Source organism: Cyanistes caeruleus, chromosome 14 (assembly GCF_971803275.1).
Source record: "Cyanistes caeruleus chromosome 14, bCyaCae1.hap1.1, whole genome shotgun sequence".
Taxonomy (NCBI): domain Eukaryota; kingdom Metazoa; phylum Chordata; class Aves; order Passeriformes; family Paridae; genus Cyanistes; species Cyanistes caeruleus.
The window spans coordinates 2278712-2293356 of NC_141714.1; the positions used below are offsets into that span (position 1 = coordinate 2278712).

Genomic DNA, 14645 nt, shown 5'->3' on the forward strand with positions numbered 1-14645 from the left:
CACACAAAGATCCATGCAGGGGTCTCCAGCTCTGAGTCTGAGGTCAGAGGGAGCTGCTGTGTGCAGAGCCAGCCCAGCACAGGTTAGCACAGCTCTGGGAAATCAGGGAGCACTGATGAGGTGTGAGACCAGAGCTTGGGCACAGAACAGGGTGCCCCTGTGTCAGGTGGGTCTGGCACACAGGCCTGAGCTCTCAGCTGTCCTGGTCACCCTAAACTGCAGCAAAGTCACCTGCCAGAGGGGTCCAGGGCATGATGTGGCATGGGAAATGTCCTTTGTTTCCCACAGCAGAGTGATGGGAACGTGCTCTCAGCTCTGTGGGACTGAGCCCTACAGAGCCACCATGGGCAGGGAGCCTCACCTGAGCCTACAGCTCCCTCAGCAGCTCCCTCACCTGAGCCAGGTGCCTTCCCAGCCCCGTGCCACAGAGTCATGGGATGTGCTGAGCTGGAAGGGAGCCACAGGATCATCCAGCCCAGCTCCTGGCCCTGCACAGACCTCAAAAACCCCACCCTGGGCATCCCTGTCCAAACCTTCCTGGAGCTTCGGCAGCCTTGGGACCGTTCCCTGGGCAGTGCCAGCACCCTCTGGGGGAAGAACCTTTCCTGATATCCCACCAAACCCTGCCCTGGCCCAGCTCCAGCCCTTCCCTGGGTGCTGTCCCTGGGAGCAGAGGTTGGAGCTGTCCCTCATGAGGACGTTGAAGAGTGCAGTGAGGTCTCTCCTCAGTCTCCTCCAGCTGAACAAACCAAGTGCCCTCAGCCTCTCCTCAAAACACCCCTCCAGAGCCTTCCCCATCCTCGTGGCCTCCTTTGGATGCTCTCCAATGGCTAAATGTCTTTTTTATATTGTTGTGCTCAAAACTGCACTGCAGGTGAGGCTGCCCCAGTGCAGAGCTGAGTATGTCCCGGGTCCTCCCATAAATCATGGAGAATCCCATGTCAACAGCTGCTCCTGTGACTTTAATTTTGCAACTTGGACTAGCTAGGAAATGTAGGATCATCCATAATTCAGATCAGAATGTTCTAAGAGAAACTCTTTATAGCTCCTGAAATTTTATAAATAATTCTAGAGGGACAAGCATGTAACTCATCCAACCAATGGAAACATAAATAAAATATTTGGAAAAAACACCTCAGGGTAAATATTTCAGCACAGTGCATGGCAAGTTGTGTGCAGTACTCTTGTTAACAACGGGATTCACAGGCAGAACACCCAGAAATTCAAAATGTCCTTCCCTTTTGGATTCCAAGCCTGACCCGCTTCCCTATTTCCACCCCAGTCATCCCCTCAGTGATGAACTGTCACTGTGGTACCACAAATCAGGAAAAATGAAATTGGGAAAATTAAATGTGGAAGAGTCACCTGGCTGCCTGTGGATCCAGGATTGCTTCACACCATTCCAAGAAGTGCCTGAGTTCCATGTTCCCCATGTTAGAAGCCACATCCCTTCCCACAGCCTTCAGTAACTCCACTGAGTTCCCATTTTTCCTAGCGTGTCTTTCTGCTGTCAGCACCAGTCCTGCATCCCTTTGCTAACTTCTGGATTAGTTTCCAGCTTCTACCCACTCTAAATCAACAGCCACATTTGCTGGTTTTTAAATGATGCCAAATAATTGATCCAGGTGTTGAAGAGGAAAAAAAAAAAGTCAGGAAAGGTTGCCAGAGCAGGATGAGCACAGGATTAAAATGTGTCCTGACACCAGAGCCTGCATGGATGGCAGCTGACCTTCACTCCTGTCTCCTAAAAGCATTTTTGGCAGGTAGGTTATTGTGCCAACATTAACCAAAATGCCTTAAAACAGGAATTTCCATGGAAAACAACACCCTGGTGATTGAGAGAGTGAAGAAGGATGACGAGGGGCTCTACGAGTGCCGCGCCTCCAACGACCTGGGCCAGGACAGCACATCAGCCTTCATCAAAATCCAAGGTGAGGGGATGCAGAATTCCAGCAGGCTCCCTCAGGGATGTTGGACACATTTCCAAGTTGGCTGTACATCACCCACAGGTTCTGAGGAGAAATCCAACATTGAGGTGATCATCCTGGTGTGCACGGGGCTGGCTGCCACCCTCTTCTGGCTCCTCCTGACCCTCTTCATTCGCAAACTGAGAAAGGTGAGAGAGCTCCCGTCCTGCACAAAGGCTGGGATCTGCCTCAGCTCCAGAGTTTAGGGACAAATGGTAGAAAAACTGGGAAAAATGTCCCTGTAAAATTCAGCCCATGGTTTGTGTTGACTTCTCCAGAGAACCCTTGCACTTGAGAGGTTTCCAGCCACTTCTGTGGACCCATGAGATCAGGCTCCTTCCTTTTTATGAGTCAAACTGGCTTGTGAGAATTACAAAAAAATACCCTAAATCCTCTAAAATGAGGGCTTGATTTCAGCACTTGACTCTAAAAGATATTAAAGAAAGATCCCAGGCTGTCTGCTCTAGAAATGAGCTCAAACCACACAGCTGATTTCATCTCCTTGCTTTTTTTTTCCTCCTCCCTTTTGTGACTCCAGAAGTAAACCTGCAGTGAATGTCCCAGGAATTTAGGTGGGTTTCTCCTGAAGCAAACAGCAAACAGAAAGGCAAGCACAGCTCTCTGCTCTGCTCTCACCAAACTTCAGTCCTGATGCTGATCTCCAATATTTGAGTAAAATTTCCCCTCCTCTTGTAAACACGGAGATTAAATTCACATTTTCGTCCTTGGCCTCAGGTTACCAGAGCTGTGGACAACATTGAATTTCCTCTTACACTTCACACCTGTGCAAGTCTGCTCACAGAACCCACCCAACCACAATTTCTCACTTTAGCAACATCACAAATTGCAATTTCCAGCAGCTTCCCACCAATTTTATATTGCAGTAAGTTGCAGGAGGAAGCGGAGAACTGTGGAGAATCAACACCTCAGAACAAAACACGGTGACAATGCCAAAATATGCAGCAGGAAGTGCAGATCCTGCAGTGACCATGGAAAACCAGTGGTTTCCTTTGGCCAATCCAGGTAGATTTTGTGTTTCCCAGCACCAAGAGCCAGGAGTGGCAGCCACACACAACCATTTGTGTCCCAGCTGTAGAACAGAGGAGAAAACTGCAGTGATGCATTCCTGGCTCAGAATAAATTTGCCTGGAAGGCAGGGAACTCCCCAGGCAGCTCCCTCCCTTTGGAATTGCAGAGTAAATCCCCTGAATGATTTCTCCCTGCCCTGTTTTTAGCCCGATGCCACAGATATTAAAACAGGATACCTGTCAATTATCATGGACCCCGAGGAGATGCCCCTTGACGAGCAGTGTGACCGCCTGCCCTACGACAGCAGTAAATGGGAGTTCCCCAGGGACAGGCTGCGCCTGGGTGAGTGATTTGGGGTCACAGCTTGGGGGGAAGGATGATCCCAAATGCTTCCCAAAGGCAGTGGAGCTGTTGGATAACCCAGGAAGAAGCCAGCACAGTGCCAGGGTACTGCCACCCTTGGATCTGGGATCCCAGAATTCAGGGTGAAATGAGGGATTTGGAAAGAATCTGTCAAAATAGCTGACACTTTTTTTCCTTGGGAAAGGGAAGCCAAACTCTTGGCAGGGAGGAAAGATACCTCCAGGTACTGTCCCTGCCAAAAGTGTGATTTCATTCCCATAGAGGAAGAAGGAAAGTGAATTTTCTTTTGAAGAAAGCTATCAATTCATCAAATAATCACTTCCTTATCAGCCATCAGAACTCAGCTTTGAGCTGTAAAAAGCTCTCATGGAAAAATGAGCCACATTTCACTGAACAGCTCAGCTCACTGGCTGATGGAGTGAGAAAAGGCAAAAAAGCTGGCTGTGTTTGTACAGCAAAACTGTAACATCTGTGTGCTCTGATGAGTGCAGGGAAAATATCTGTGTTTGTGTGTGCTCTCGGTGCTGCAGCTGGAAAACGTGGAAGGAGGAGAGGGCAGACAAAAATCACAAAATCTGAGGTGATGGTGGGACAGAGTCAAACTGGCAGAACCAAAAAGCCAGAGGCTGGATCAGAGCCCTCAGAGAACACCAGATAGCACGGACAGGAAAATCCAGATGAAAGGGAAAAGAAAGAAAAGTTATCATCCTAAATTCTATTTAGTGCAGTTTTCCCATCAAATCAATGTCAACAACCAAAGGGTTAAAGGGCTGTGACTCCCTGAGTGCCTTGCTGGCTCTCTCTGTGATCCATGAGAGGTCAGGGTGGCACAATTAGCCCTTATTAACACAATTAGCCTTCCCTGGACTCCAGGATAGCCCCCAGGTAAAGTTTCTCCCCTCAATCCCTGTAGGTCTCAGCCTTGGTGAGCACAGTGATTTCCCCTCCTCTGTTCTCTCCCGTGCTCTCTTGCATCCAGGCCATATGGATAGAGATCCCTGGCTATCCATATGCTGCAGGATGTGGTTCAGGCTGCTGTGGCCGTGCCCTGTGCCTGGTTCTCCTGCACAGCTGAGGTTGCATGTCCCTTCCTGCCTGGTGCAGCCTGGGCTCACTCTCGACTCTTGCTTCTCTAGGTAAAACTCTGGGTCATGGTGCTTTTGGGAAGGTGGTGGAGGCGTCTGCTTTTGGCATTGATAAATCTTCAACCTGCAAAACAGTTGCCGTAAAAATGCTGAAAGGTACAGAAATCCCTCTGAGAGGACGCTGAGGGAAGGCGGGGGGCAGCGAGGGGCACGGTGCTCGGCTGCCAGGCTCGCTGTGCCCTGTGGGGAGTGGGTTTCCATGTGGGAATCAGCCATCCTGGCTGGATGTGAGGGGAGGAAACGCCAGCAGCTGTGCTGCTGATTAAGGCTTGTATTCCTCGAGGAAGAAAACAGCAGCTTCCAGGTCTGTGAGGTGAGGAGGGGAAGAGATTATGGAGCGTAATTACACGAGATAGCCCGAAATTGGAGCTGAGCCTTCCAGATGGAGAACAGTTCAAGGGGCTGGAAAAAAACCCCAGTGCCAGGGGAGTAAATTGGAGACATCTTGCTTGCAGTTGTTGAAATGAAGGGAAGCTTTTCCCGTTGGGTGGAGGAAGGAGGAACTCAGAGCCCTCTCTTGCACGCTGGGTTTGCACACACCAGGAATGAACGTGTCAGCCACACGCTGCCTGCTGGGACAGGGCCTGGCACTGCTCCTGAGGGTGATCCCATAGCTCAGTCCATGCTGCCATGGCCCTCACAGCTCCATCCTGCTGCATGACATCCTTAACCCCTGCAATGCCACCAGCCAGTGACTGCTGCCACCAGGCTTGGCTTCTGCTGCCTCTCCTGGAGCTCTGCTACTGCCATCTCTCTGAAATCACAAAAACACACATTTATCACCTCTCTGGACCTCCTTCAGGTCTGGTCTCCCCTCTCTATTTTCATCCTTGTGATCATCTTCTCTCCTGCTGTTGTGTCTTCTGTTCCATGCCCATTTCCAGATCCCTGAAATACCCTAGAAACCCCTGATCCAGACATATTCCCACCTCCATCAAAACATCCTGCCCTGGACAGCTCTGGGGCTTCATTCCCTTCCATGCTGTGCTTCCCAGCTGATCCTCATGTCAGCTCTGCCCTGCCAGCACATCTTCAGCAATATTTGGCAGATTCTCCATCGTTTTACACCTCCCTCCCCCCGTGGAGGCAGCTGCCTCCTGCTCTGGTCTGCCCCTCCCCAACTAACGTGCCCATAATTCATCACTTCCATGAAAAAAGCAGATTCTCTAGCACCAGTCAGTCCATCCAGGGAATTCAAAAGGCTCTGGAGATGCCTGCATTTCTGCCATCTCCATGCAGCACGCTCGGGTCTGTTCTGGATTGAAGGCTAAAATTCAATGTGCAGAATTATCTAAATAATTCCTGAGCTGGCTGCGTGCTCAGCACATGCCAGGGGAAATCAGGAGTGATACCACCAACCACTGCTGACTGAAGGAATCTTGGAACAGCTCCTTCTTTATGACACACTTTGGAGAAAGATTATGGGGAATTCTCCAAACAGATAAAGAGGTTACACCTGTCACACCAAATGATTTGTTGCATAACTGTTTCTTCACCCTTAAATCTTACATGATGGAAAGGAAACAGGCCAAAGCCTCTCCTGTTAAAATACATCATGGAAGTTTTGGGAAGATAAAGCAGCATCTGAAAAACCTTCTGGTCTGAGAGTGCCTGCCTTAAAATAATGTCACTGGCCAGCCAGGGCCTCCGTTGTCAGGTTCATGGCTCACACACAGATATTAGAAAATGTATTTCTCAGGTCAATAAGATCTCACAGGCCTGAGATTTCATAATGCTGTGCATTCTCTGGGACATTTTGGGACAGCTTCCAGATGTGTGGATTCCTCAGCACCTGCAGTGGGGAGTTCTGAGGTATTGTAACCCAGTCCTGCTGAAGTGCCCAGCCCAGCAGAGGGGAAGGGACACGTGCTGTGGGGGCTTGCAGAGGCTGCCTTTGCTAAGCTTGCAAACCTGAGTCCTGGCAAAGGCTCTGTGGGATCAGGTTTGGGGGAAGGGACCGTAACCCTCCATAACCCACGCTCGAGAAAGGAAGAGTCACCCAAAAGATAAAGTGTTATCCTGCTTCATAAAGGTCAGCAGACAATGAAACGGATGAATTATTATCTGTGTGTGAGAGTCTGGAAAGCCAAGATACTGCGAGGAACCTGGGTGGGTTTTGTTTCAAAGGATAAACAGGATCTTGCTGTGTCCTGTTGAAAATATCCTGTTGTGTAAAGATGATTTTTTTCCTGTTTATCTTAAGCAGAATGTGCAACTACTAACGAATGCAAGGCTCTAATGTCTGAGCTGAAGATCCTCATCCATATAGGACATCACCTGAACGTGGTCAACCTGCTGGGAGCCTGCACCAAAGCTGGAGGTGAGGAGTCCTCAGTAAATGGGAAGCAGAAAAGAAAACACTTTTCTGGCACTTTTTGGGTGTTTAGAAGTGCCTGTGGTGCAGGCAGTGCAAGTGCAGCCATTTCCAGCTCTGTGCTCACAGGAGAGCTGCTCCTGCAGGATGTAGCCTCATCCCACCCAGGGCTCTCCACCAGGGATGTCACCTTTCTCTGGAGGCCTGTTCCCAAAAGGGACTCTGCACTGCAGGGAGGAGAACACTGGATTGCAGTGAGGCGCCCAATTCCTCCCCGTGGCCATTTCCAGCCTTCTTCTCCCTCTCCTTCCCTGCACTTCACCCTCTCCAGGCAAACCCAGCAGGCTCTGCCCTGTGTTCAGGAAGCCTGGCACAGCCCTGGGTGCAGCAGAGCAGGGATTTCCACAGAGCTGAGTTGGCATCATGCAAAGTCCCATCAATTTCAGACCTTTGTCACTAAACCATCCCTTCCCACACTGCAAAGCATCCGGACCTCTCACCGTGCTTCAGCCTCTGGGGAGCAGCTCTGGAGGATGGCTCCTCACTGCTGGCCTTCAAAATCTTCAAAACCACCCCCAACAGACAGGTTTAGGTGACCTGAGGGCAAGGGAAACCCCAGAGTGAAAGAAGTGAAGGGGGAAACTCAAGAGAGATGGATCTCTCATCATCTCACAGCCCAAAACCATCAGTTCCCAACAGTTGTTATCCAGTCACGAGGGAAAAGGAAAACTTCAGTGAGGTAGGTTTGGGAGGAAGCCAGGGAAGGAATCTTTCCTCCAGCAAGGTGGTTCTGGTTCCTCGGGAAACAGCAGCCATGGACACTGCTGGGATCTGGGAGACGTGGATGGGGACATCCCAACAACTGCAGCACTCCAGACCCCAAAAGCTTGTGTGGGAGCAAGGGCAGCTCCAGCTGGAGGGGTTTGGGGCTCAGGTGCAGCAGCCAGGAGACTTTGCTTGGGACTGAGCAGAGGGGCTGGGACACTGGGAGTGCTGGTGACACTGGGAATGCTGGTGACACTGGGAATGCTGGTGATACTGGGAATGCTGGTGATACTAGGAGTGCTGGTGACTGGGAATGCTGGTGACACTGGGAGTGGTGGTGACACTGGGAATGCTGGTGACACTGGGAGTGGTAGTGACACTGGGAATGCTGTGCTTTGCTGACAAGTCCCTGAGGGGGCTCAGGACAAACAGGGGATTCAAACCTGGCAGCAGAAACAGGGCTCAGTGGTTCTTAACCAGAGCAGCCCCAGAGCTCTGCTTGCACAGACACCTCAGGATTGATCAAAGGCTCTCAGTTCCCAGTTTCTGAGAAACCTTTTTCTCCCAGGAGTTCTTTGATTTCCCATTGTCCATCCTGGCCCATCCTGGGTGGGGTGACCCTCCCTCCTCCCTGCCTGGGGACACCTTTGGGGGCAGAGTCTGGAGCAGAGGGGTGCAGCAGGACCCCACAGGGCACGGAGGAGCCTGGGGCAGTGCAAGTGCAGACTAAAGGAACACAGCCTTGAGCTCCAGAGGCAGACAGGGATCCCAGCTCCTGTGAAATTCCAGAGCTCTCCCCTCCCCTGCTAGGCTTTATGTAAGTTGTATTCCTGATGGAGACTGGTATTAAGTATGCACATACATTACTTTAACAAGGTAGCAAATAACAGAATTTAACACTTTGGCGGAGTGTCTGATGTTCAGCAGTCAGAACTAATGCGGTGTGTGCTTTACAATGAGGGAACAAAATAAGAGGAGGCCATGTCTAGGAAGCGTTTCAAAACCATGAATAAATCACTAAGCAGAGCTTTAAAGCTGCTCTGGAATCTGCATTTCCTCAGGGCATCCATGAGGGACATTGGATTTTGGGTTCTTCAGAGCCAAATCTCTTGAGCAGGGCCAGATCCCAGTGCTGAGCAGAGCTCTGGGGTCAGCACTGGAACCATTGAGCTTTGGGGATTTGGGCTTGGTGTTTTTGCAGCCACTGTAAGGTTTTAAGGCTTGTTCCAGCCTCAGGCAGAGGCACTGGGGGTCCTGGAGAGCCCCAAGGTGTGCACTCAAGGCAGGGCTGGAGGGCTGGGGTGAGTGCAGAGCCTGCAGGGATCCACAGGGAGCACCACGGGCTGGGTTCTGCCTGTAGGAATTCAGCATCTCCCTTTCTGTGGGACCCAAAGGCTGCTCCTCTCCCTGCCCCACACTGTCCCAGGGTCACTGTTCCCTCTGAGGATGCAGGAATTCCAGCAGGAATCCTGCTGAGCTCCTTCCCCAAGGCCAAGTGCAGCGCTCAGCGCTTCCCCTTTGAACTGCAAACTCCTCATGGACCTTCTCCAGAGAAAAATGTTCTGGACATGAAAGTCTTGGTGTCTGGGGTAGATAATATTCCATGTTTATCCACATCCCAGTCCCATGAATTCACCTTACCTTACTTTTGATGATTACAAAAAGTAAAGGTGCAGAATGCAGCTTATCCCTTCCCAGACATCTCACACTGCAATTAAAAAGCATTTCAAGCAGCTCTTAAAAACCTGCATCATTGTGTGAAAGCAGCACTGAATCTATGGTGGTTTGCAGAGGAATAAGGAAGAAAGTGAGAGCACTTTCCAGGCTTTCAGAAACTTCAGGCTGAGTATTTTTGCAGCTTTTCATTTAGATCTGTCTATGGCCCTGCATACTTTGATTTCCTCTAGTGGCATCAGCTCCACCCAAAACAAACAATTGTGAAGCCAGCAGAGAAAATGAAAACTATTCCATGTACACAGCAAACCAACCTTAACAGCATCTGGGATTGTGTTGATCATCCTGAATTTTTCTTGTTTATAATTTAGGAATAAATACCAACTGTCACCATCCAATGGGGAAAACTAAGAATGTGTTTCCTTCTCTCCACATCCCTGCTGGCTGTGTTACTCCTGTGTTTCCTCATTTCCTCATCTGTACAATAGAAATGCCACTTATTTTGAGGAGGATCTGGTAGGATAAATTAGAATTATGTGCTTTGCAGTGCCTCAAAACTCATTTGACTTTCACTGTCTGTTTTAGGTCCTTTAATGGTCATAGTGGAATATTGCAAATATGGAAATCTGTCCAACTATCTCAGAGGGAAACGAGGAGATTTCATTGCATACAAGGTAAGAAAATGAGACTTCTCACAGTCACGAGGCAGGGAATCAACAACCACTGACAAAAGCTGGATTTGCTCTGCATTGGCACAGAGGCAGTTGGGTATTTCTATGGGCACTTCATTTTCTCTCCACATTTCAATTTGTACAAGCAAGAAGAGGGATTGTTTTGGTTTTTTTTCCCCTGCAGGATCTCAGTGATGTCCTCTTGTAGCATCTCCTAAAGAATTAGTTGCAAGTCCCCAAACACTCCAGAGCACTTGAAGGAGAGGGAATTACTTGTGAGATACTTCCCAGCACAAGGGGGGCAAAAAATATTAGTGAACAACTGGAATTAACTGAACTAGGAGAAGGTGAACCCTCCCAAAAACAAATCTGGCTTGGGGATTTTTTTGTTTCTTGGCCCCAAGTGAAAAGAGCTCATCCTTCCCCCATCTGCTCTTTCCCATCTTCCGTCCCTTCCCCTGTGCCAGCCCTGAGATCTGTGTCTGGATGATGGATATTCTGCATCAAAACCAATCAAATGTTTGGTTCCCTAACAGTTCTCTGCATCCACACAAACATCTGTTCCAGCACAGACTGGGCTGGGATGGGAGCAGGACACAGGAGCAGAAATCAGAGCTGGGGAGGGATGGGACTGACTCCTCCTCGTGAATATCCAGTGTGGAACAGGCTCTGTGATCCCAGCCCTGCCAGAAACTGCAGCCTCACCAAGATGATTTTCCCAGATTATTCCAGTACTATTATTATTATTATTATTATTATTATTATTGTTATTTATTTATTATTATTATTATTATTATTATTATTATTATTATTATTATTATTATTATTATTATTATTATTATTATTATTATTATTATTATTATTATTATTATTACTGCTATTGTGTACGCAAGGGACTTTGTGTGAGTGAAAGAGATTTTCCTGGTGCAGTCACCCAGGATTTCTTTCTCACCATTGTTGCCATGGTTTGAGGGCTGGTTGTGCCTCACTCCCCAGCACAAACACGTCAGTGCCCATCACCTTGAGGGGATTTTTACCATCCTAAGACAGCAAGAGAATTACAGCTTCTCTCTGCTCTCCTCTCAGTCTCACCCAGCCAGCTTTCAGCTAACTCTGATGTGGAATATTGCTCTCAGTGGAAGGGAAATAATCAGTAGGAATAAATAGGAAACCAGGCTTTATTGGTTTGTAATTAGAACTAATAAAACCTGGTTTCCTATTTGTTCCCAATTCAGGAAACATCATGTTCAAATGCTCATCTTCAGAGGACCCTTTCTCCTTATGCCATTCTGTCACATACTTTGAGTCCCCAAGCTTTTCACACAAAGCTAAAAATTGGGTTTATGCCATTTCCAGTCCCAGGAAAGCTCTGACCAAGCAGAGAAAAGTCTGGATGAGTCCAACAGTGATTTGACTGAACTGATCAAGAGGCGCCTCGAGAGCGTGGCCAGCACAGGCAGCTCTGCCAGCTCAGGATTTATTGAAGATAAGAGTTACAGTGACTCAGAAGAGGATGAAGAAGGTAAAAGAACCCCACCTCATCCCCAAGCTTTTGTTGGGAAGATTTCTTGTCACTTGGTTAGTGCCACACATGCTGTCACACGCTTTACAAGCCCTTACATGGCTTGGCTTGTCCCTGAAATCCCAAATTCTTCCCCTTGCCTGTTCCCCACTCCAAGTTTCTCCCAAAGAGAGAGCTTTGTATTGTGTACAAAAGCTGTTCCTGCTGTGTGAGAGGAGGAGTAGGAATGCTTTACCAGACTTGTGAGGTCACTCTGTCCCTGGGCTCTTGTCTATAAAGTTTCCCTCACTCCCAGCCTGAGGTGTTGTTTCCCCATAGCTGAATGAGTGACTAATGGATGAGGGAACTTTGTTCCTCATCTGATCTTCTGCCTCTGGGTCAGTGGCTGCTCACCCAGAGCTGCAGCCCTGCACAGATCTCACCCCCAGCACTCAGGTGCCACCCAGCTCTTGCTGCAGGGTTTTGCCACATCTCTGATCTCTCCTAGATGCTGAGGATCTGTACAAGAGGCCCCTGACTCTGGAGGATCTGATTTGCTACAGCTTCCAGGTGGCAAAAGGCATGGAGTTCCTCGCCTCCCGAAAAGTGAGCTCACTCAGACTTCTTGCAGAGTGTCTGATATGAAGAAACCCAAACACACTTTTGAGTCTGAGGAATCTGCTTTTTGCTCTCCTATCAGAGTGCTGGAGATCACGTTGGCTCTGGTGGTTAAGCAGTAATTAGCACTGAAGGGGTTGTGGAGGAACATTCATCATGGTCATGGCTGCAGGGACTGGCATCTGCAGCAGGAGGGTTTAGGTAGAAGGAGTGAATACAGATTGTGAGACAATTTCTGGAACTGCCTCAGAAATAAACACAGAAAGGGCCTGTAGAGAAAGCTCCTTTTAGTGTGGTGAACAACAACACTACTGAAAAATGAGGAGGGAGTATCCAGTTCTTCCCTTAGTTTGTCAGAAGTGTTGGGGACTGTCAGCAAGGTCAGCACCTCTTGGATAAATGAGAAGCAGTTTGTAGCCTGTGGGGTGCCTTTTCAGGAAGGTGCAGGGCAATCCGCAGCCCAAAGTGTGCAGACAACTGAACCTGCACTCACACACAGCCACCAGGACAGCCCCAGAAATCCTGGGCAGGGTGATCCCATCTCACATGGACCTGCACTGGCAAATGGAGCTGCAGCTGCTTTTTGGCCTCTCCATAATTTCCCATGGATCAGCTGATTAGAAAATAGGACTCCCTCCCTTGTAACTGTGAAGTTATTTCAGACAGAAAAATCAGAAGCCTGACTCTGGCTTGTTCCCTGAGTTATTCTCTCTTTTGCATATCACAGTGTATATCTTTCACACTTCATTTCTTTCCCCCCTCCCAAAGAAGCTCTCCTGCTTCCAGCTCCAGCAGGGGCTCCTTGCCCAGCCCCCTCTGACCCCCTGTCATTCCCTGGCAGTGCATCCATCGGGATTTGGCAGCCAGGAACATCCTCCTGTCCGAGAACAACGTGGTCAAGATCTGTGACTTCGGCCTTGCCAGGGATATTTATAAAGACCCCGACTACGTACGGAAGGGAGATGTGAGTGCAAGGAGCTTCAGTTGGCACCCTCAAGTTGGGCTTGGGCAGATCAGTGACAGCACATCTGGCAACCTGTTGTGTCTCTGGCTTTCAGGCACGGCTTCCACTCAAGTGGATGGCTCCAGAAGCTATTTTTGACAAAATTTACACCACGCAGAGTGACGTGTGGTCTTTCGGAGTGCTGCTGTGGGAAATATTTTCTCTAGGTAAGAATGGTTTCAAACCCTTTTTTTCCCCTCTAATTTATGGCTGCTTAGCTAAGAAAAGCTTTTAACAAGAGGTGGTCATGCAGGGCAGTGTTTGTGTTTCACTGAGGAGAAGTGCACAGTGCAGAATCAGGTGTAAAATAAAGCAAATTTCAAGGAGAACTCCACCTGACAAAGGACATGTAAACACTGGGGAGGGGGATCAAAAATCTGGTGCAGGCAGCCCCAGAGCTCCAGGGCTGCAGAGTCACCCTGCTGTGGGCACAGGGGTGCTGCTGGCACCATGGGACACCAGCCCACACAGATTCATCCTAGCTTGACCATCCACCCCACAAAATCAAAGATTTTCTAGCTAAGAAAAATCTCCTGGCAGCAGCTGCTGTTGGGTTGGTGCAAGGACCACTGCTGAGCTCAACCTGAGCCCTTTTGGCAGCAGAGCAAGGGCAGACCATGGGCTCTTGTCTCTGCATCATTTGCAAACCACAACATTTCTAAAAGGATAAAAATGATGTTCTTTATGTGTTCGAGATTTCATCCCAGGGTGCTGTTAGAAACCTCAGCCTCACTGAGCTCTGCTTTCTGTGCAGCAGATAAAGCTGTGAGACCTGGACAACCTTCACTGTGCTGCTCTCAGATCCTCCTTGCAGAGGGGCAAGATTCGTTTTCCTGAGGGAATTTAGGAATGTCAGCTCTGGCTTTTTAATCAGCATTTACAGACAAAAGAAAACAAGAAGCATTGTTAACTTAAGCTGCTGGATTTTAAAGCAAACTCTAATCTCTTTCTATCTTTAGCTCATGGATCAGTTGAAATTAATGATTGGGCTCAAGATGCCAAGTGAAAATGCAAAGTCTGGAGCTGTTTCTATCCTAATCTTTACTTAGGGCTGGCTACAAAATCATAACCTGCTCTCAGTCCAAGTCTTTGATGTGGACTTTTCCCTGCTCCACATCTGCACACCAAGCAGAAAGTTCACACTTGAGTGGTTGAAACAAGTGGCAGCTCCTGCTTTCGCTGGGGTCCAGCCCTGGCGTTGTTATTTTGGGGTGAGCCCTCCATGGCTCTGTAACAGCATCACCTGCTGCAGCTTCAGAAACAGCACAGAAAGGCAAAGCTGCAGAAGCACCAGGTTTTATCAGATTATTCAGGAAGATGCTTTAGCATCAGCAGCTAGAGACACACTCAGGGAACAGGGTCTCCCCTGGGAACCAGAGGAATGGAGTGCTGATGAATCCAAGGGGCACTGCAGGAACAAACTTTGTGTCACTCCCAAAGGTCCTGACAGAATTTAACAGATGGCCTTTAACTCTGAACACTACTACAAATTAAAACCCACTCAGTGAAATCCACCTCTATTTTAATCTATTTAAAAAAAAAAACAAAAACATTTTAGCTGGGTTCTTTTAGCCCCTTCTAAATTTGTAAATCTC

At 48.7% G+C, this 14645-nt stretch overlaps 1 protein-coding gene across 1 annotated transcript in view; it reads left to right on the plus strand.

Moving 5' to 3' along the window:
* Window positions 1-14645, plus strand: part of LOC111929245 (vascular endothelial growth factor receptor kdr-like) — a 125100-nt gene that overhangs the window by 88234 nt on the left and 22221 nt on the right. Inside the window, exons 15-24 of the mRNA XM_023926759.2 lie at window positions 1806-1931; window positions 2010-2116; window positions 3203-3338; window positions 4496-4600; window positions 6711-6824; window positions 9843-9931; window positions 11285-11450; window positions 11938-12035; window positions 12889-13011; window positions 13106-13217. Coding sequence (XP_023782527.2) covers window positions 1806-1931; window positions 2010-2116; window positions 3203-3338; window positions 4496-4600; window positions 6711-6824; window positions 9843-9931; window positions 11285-11450; window positions 11938-12035; window positions 12889-13011; window positions 13106-13217 — 1176 coding nt within the window. The remainder of the gene's footprint in view (window positions 1-1805; window positions 1932-2009; window positions 2117-3202; window positions 3339-4495; window positions 4601-6710; window positions 6825-9842; window positions 9932-11284; window positions 11451-11937; window positions 12036-12888; window positions 13012-13105; window positions 13218-14645) is intronic.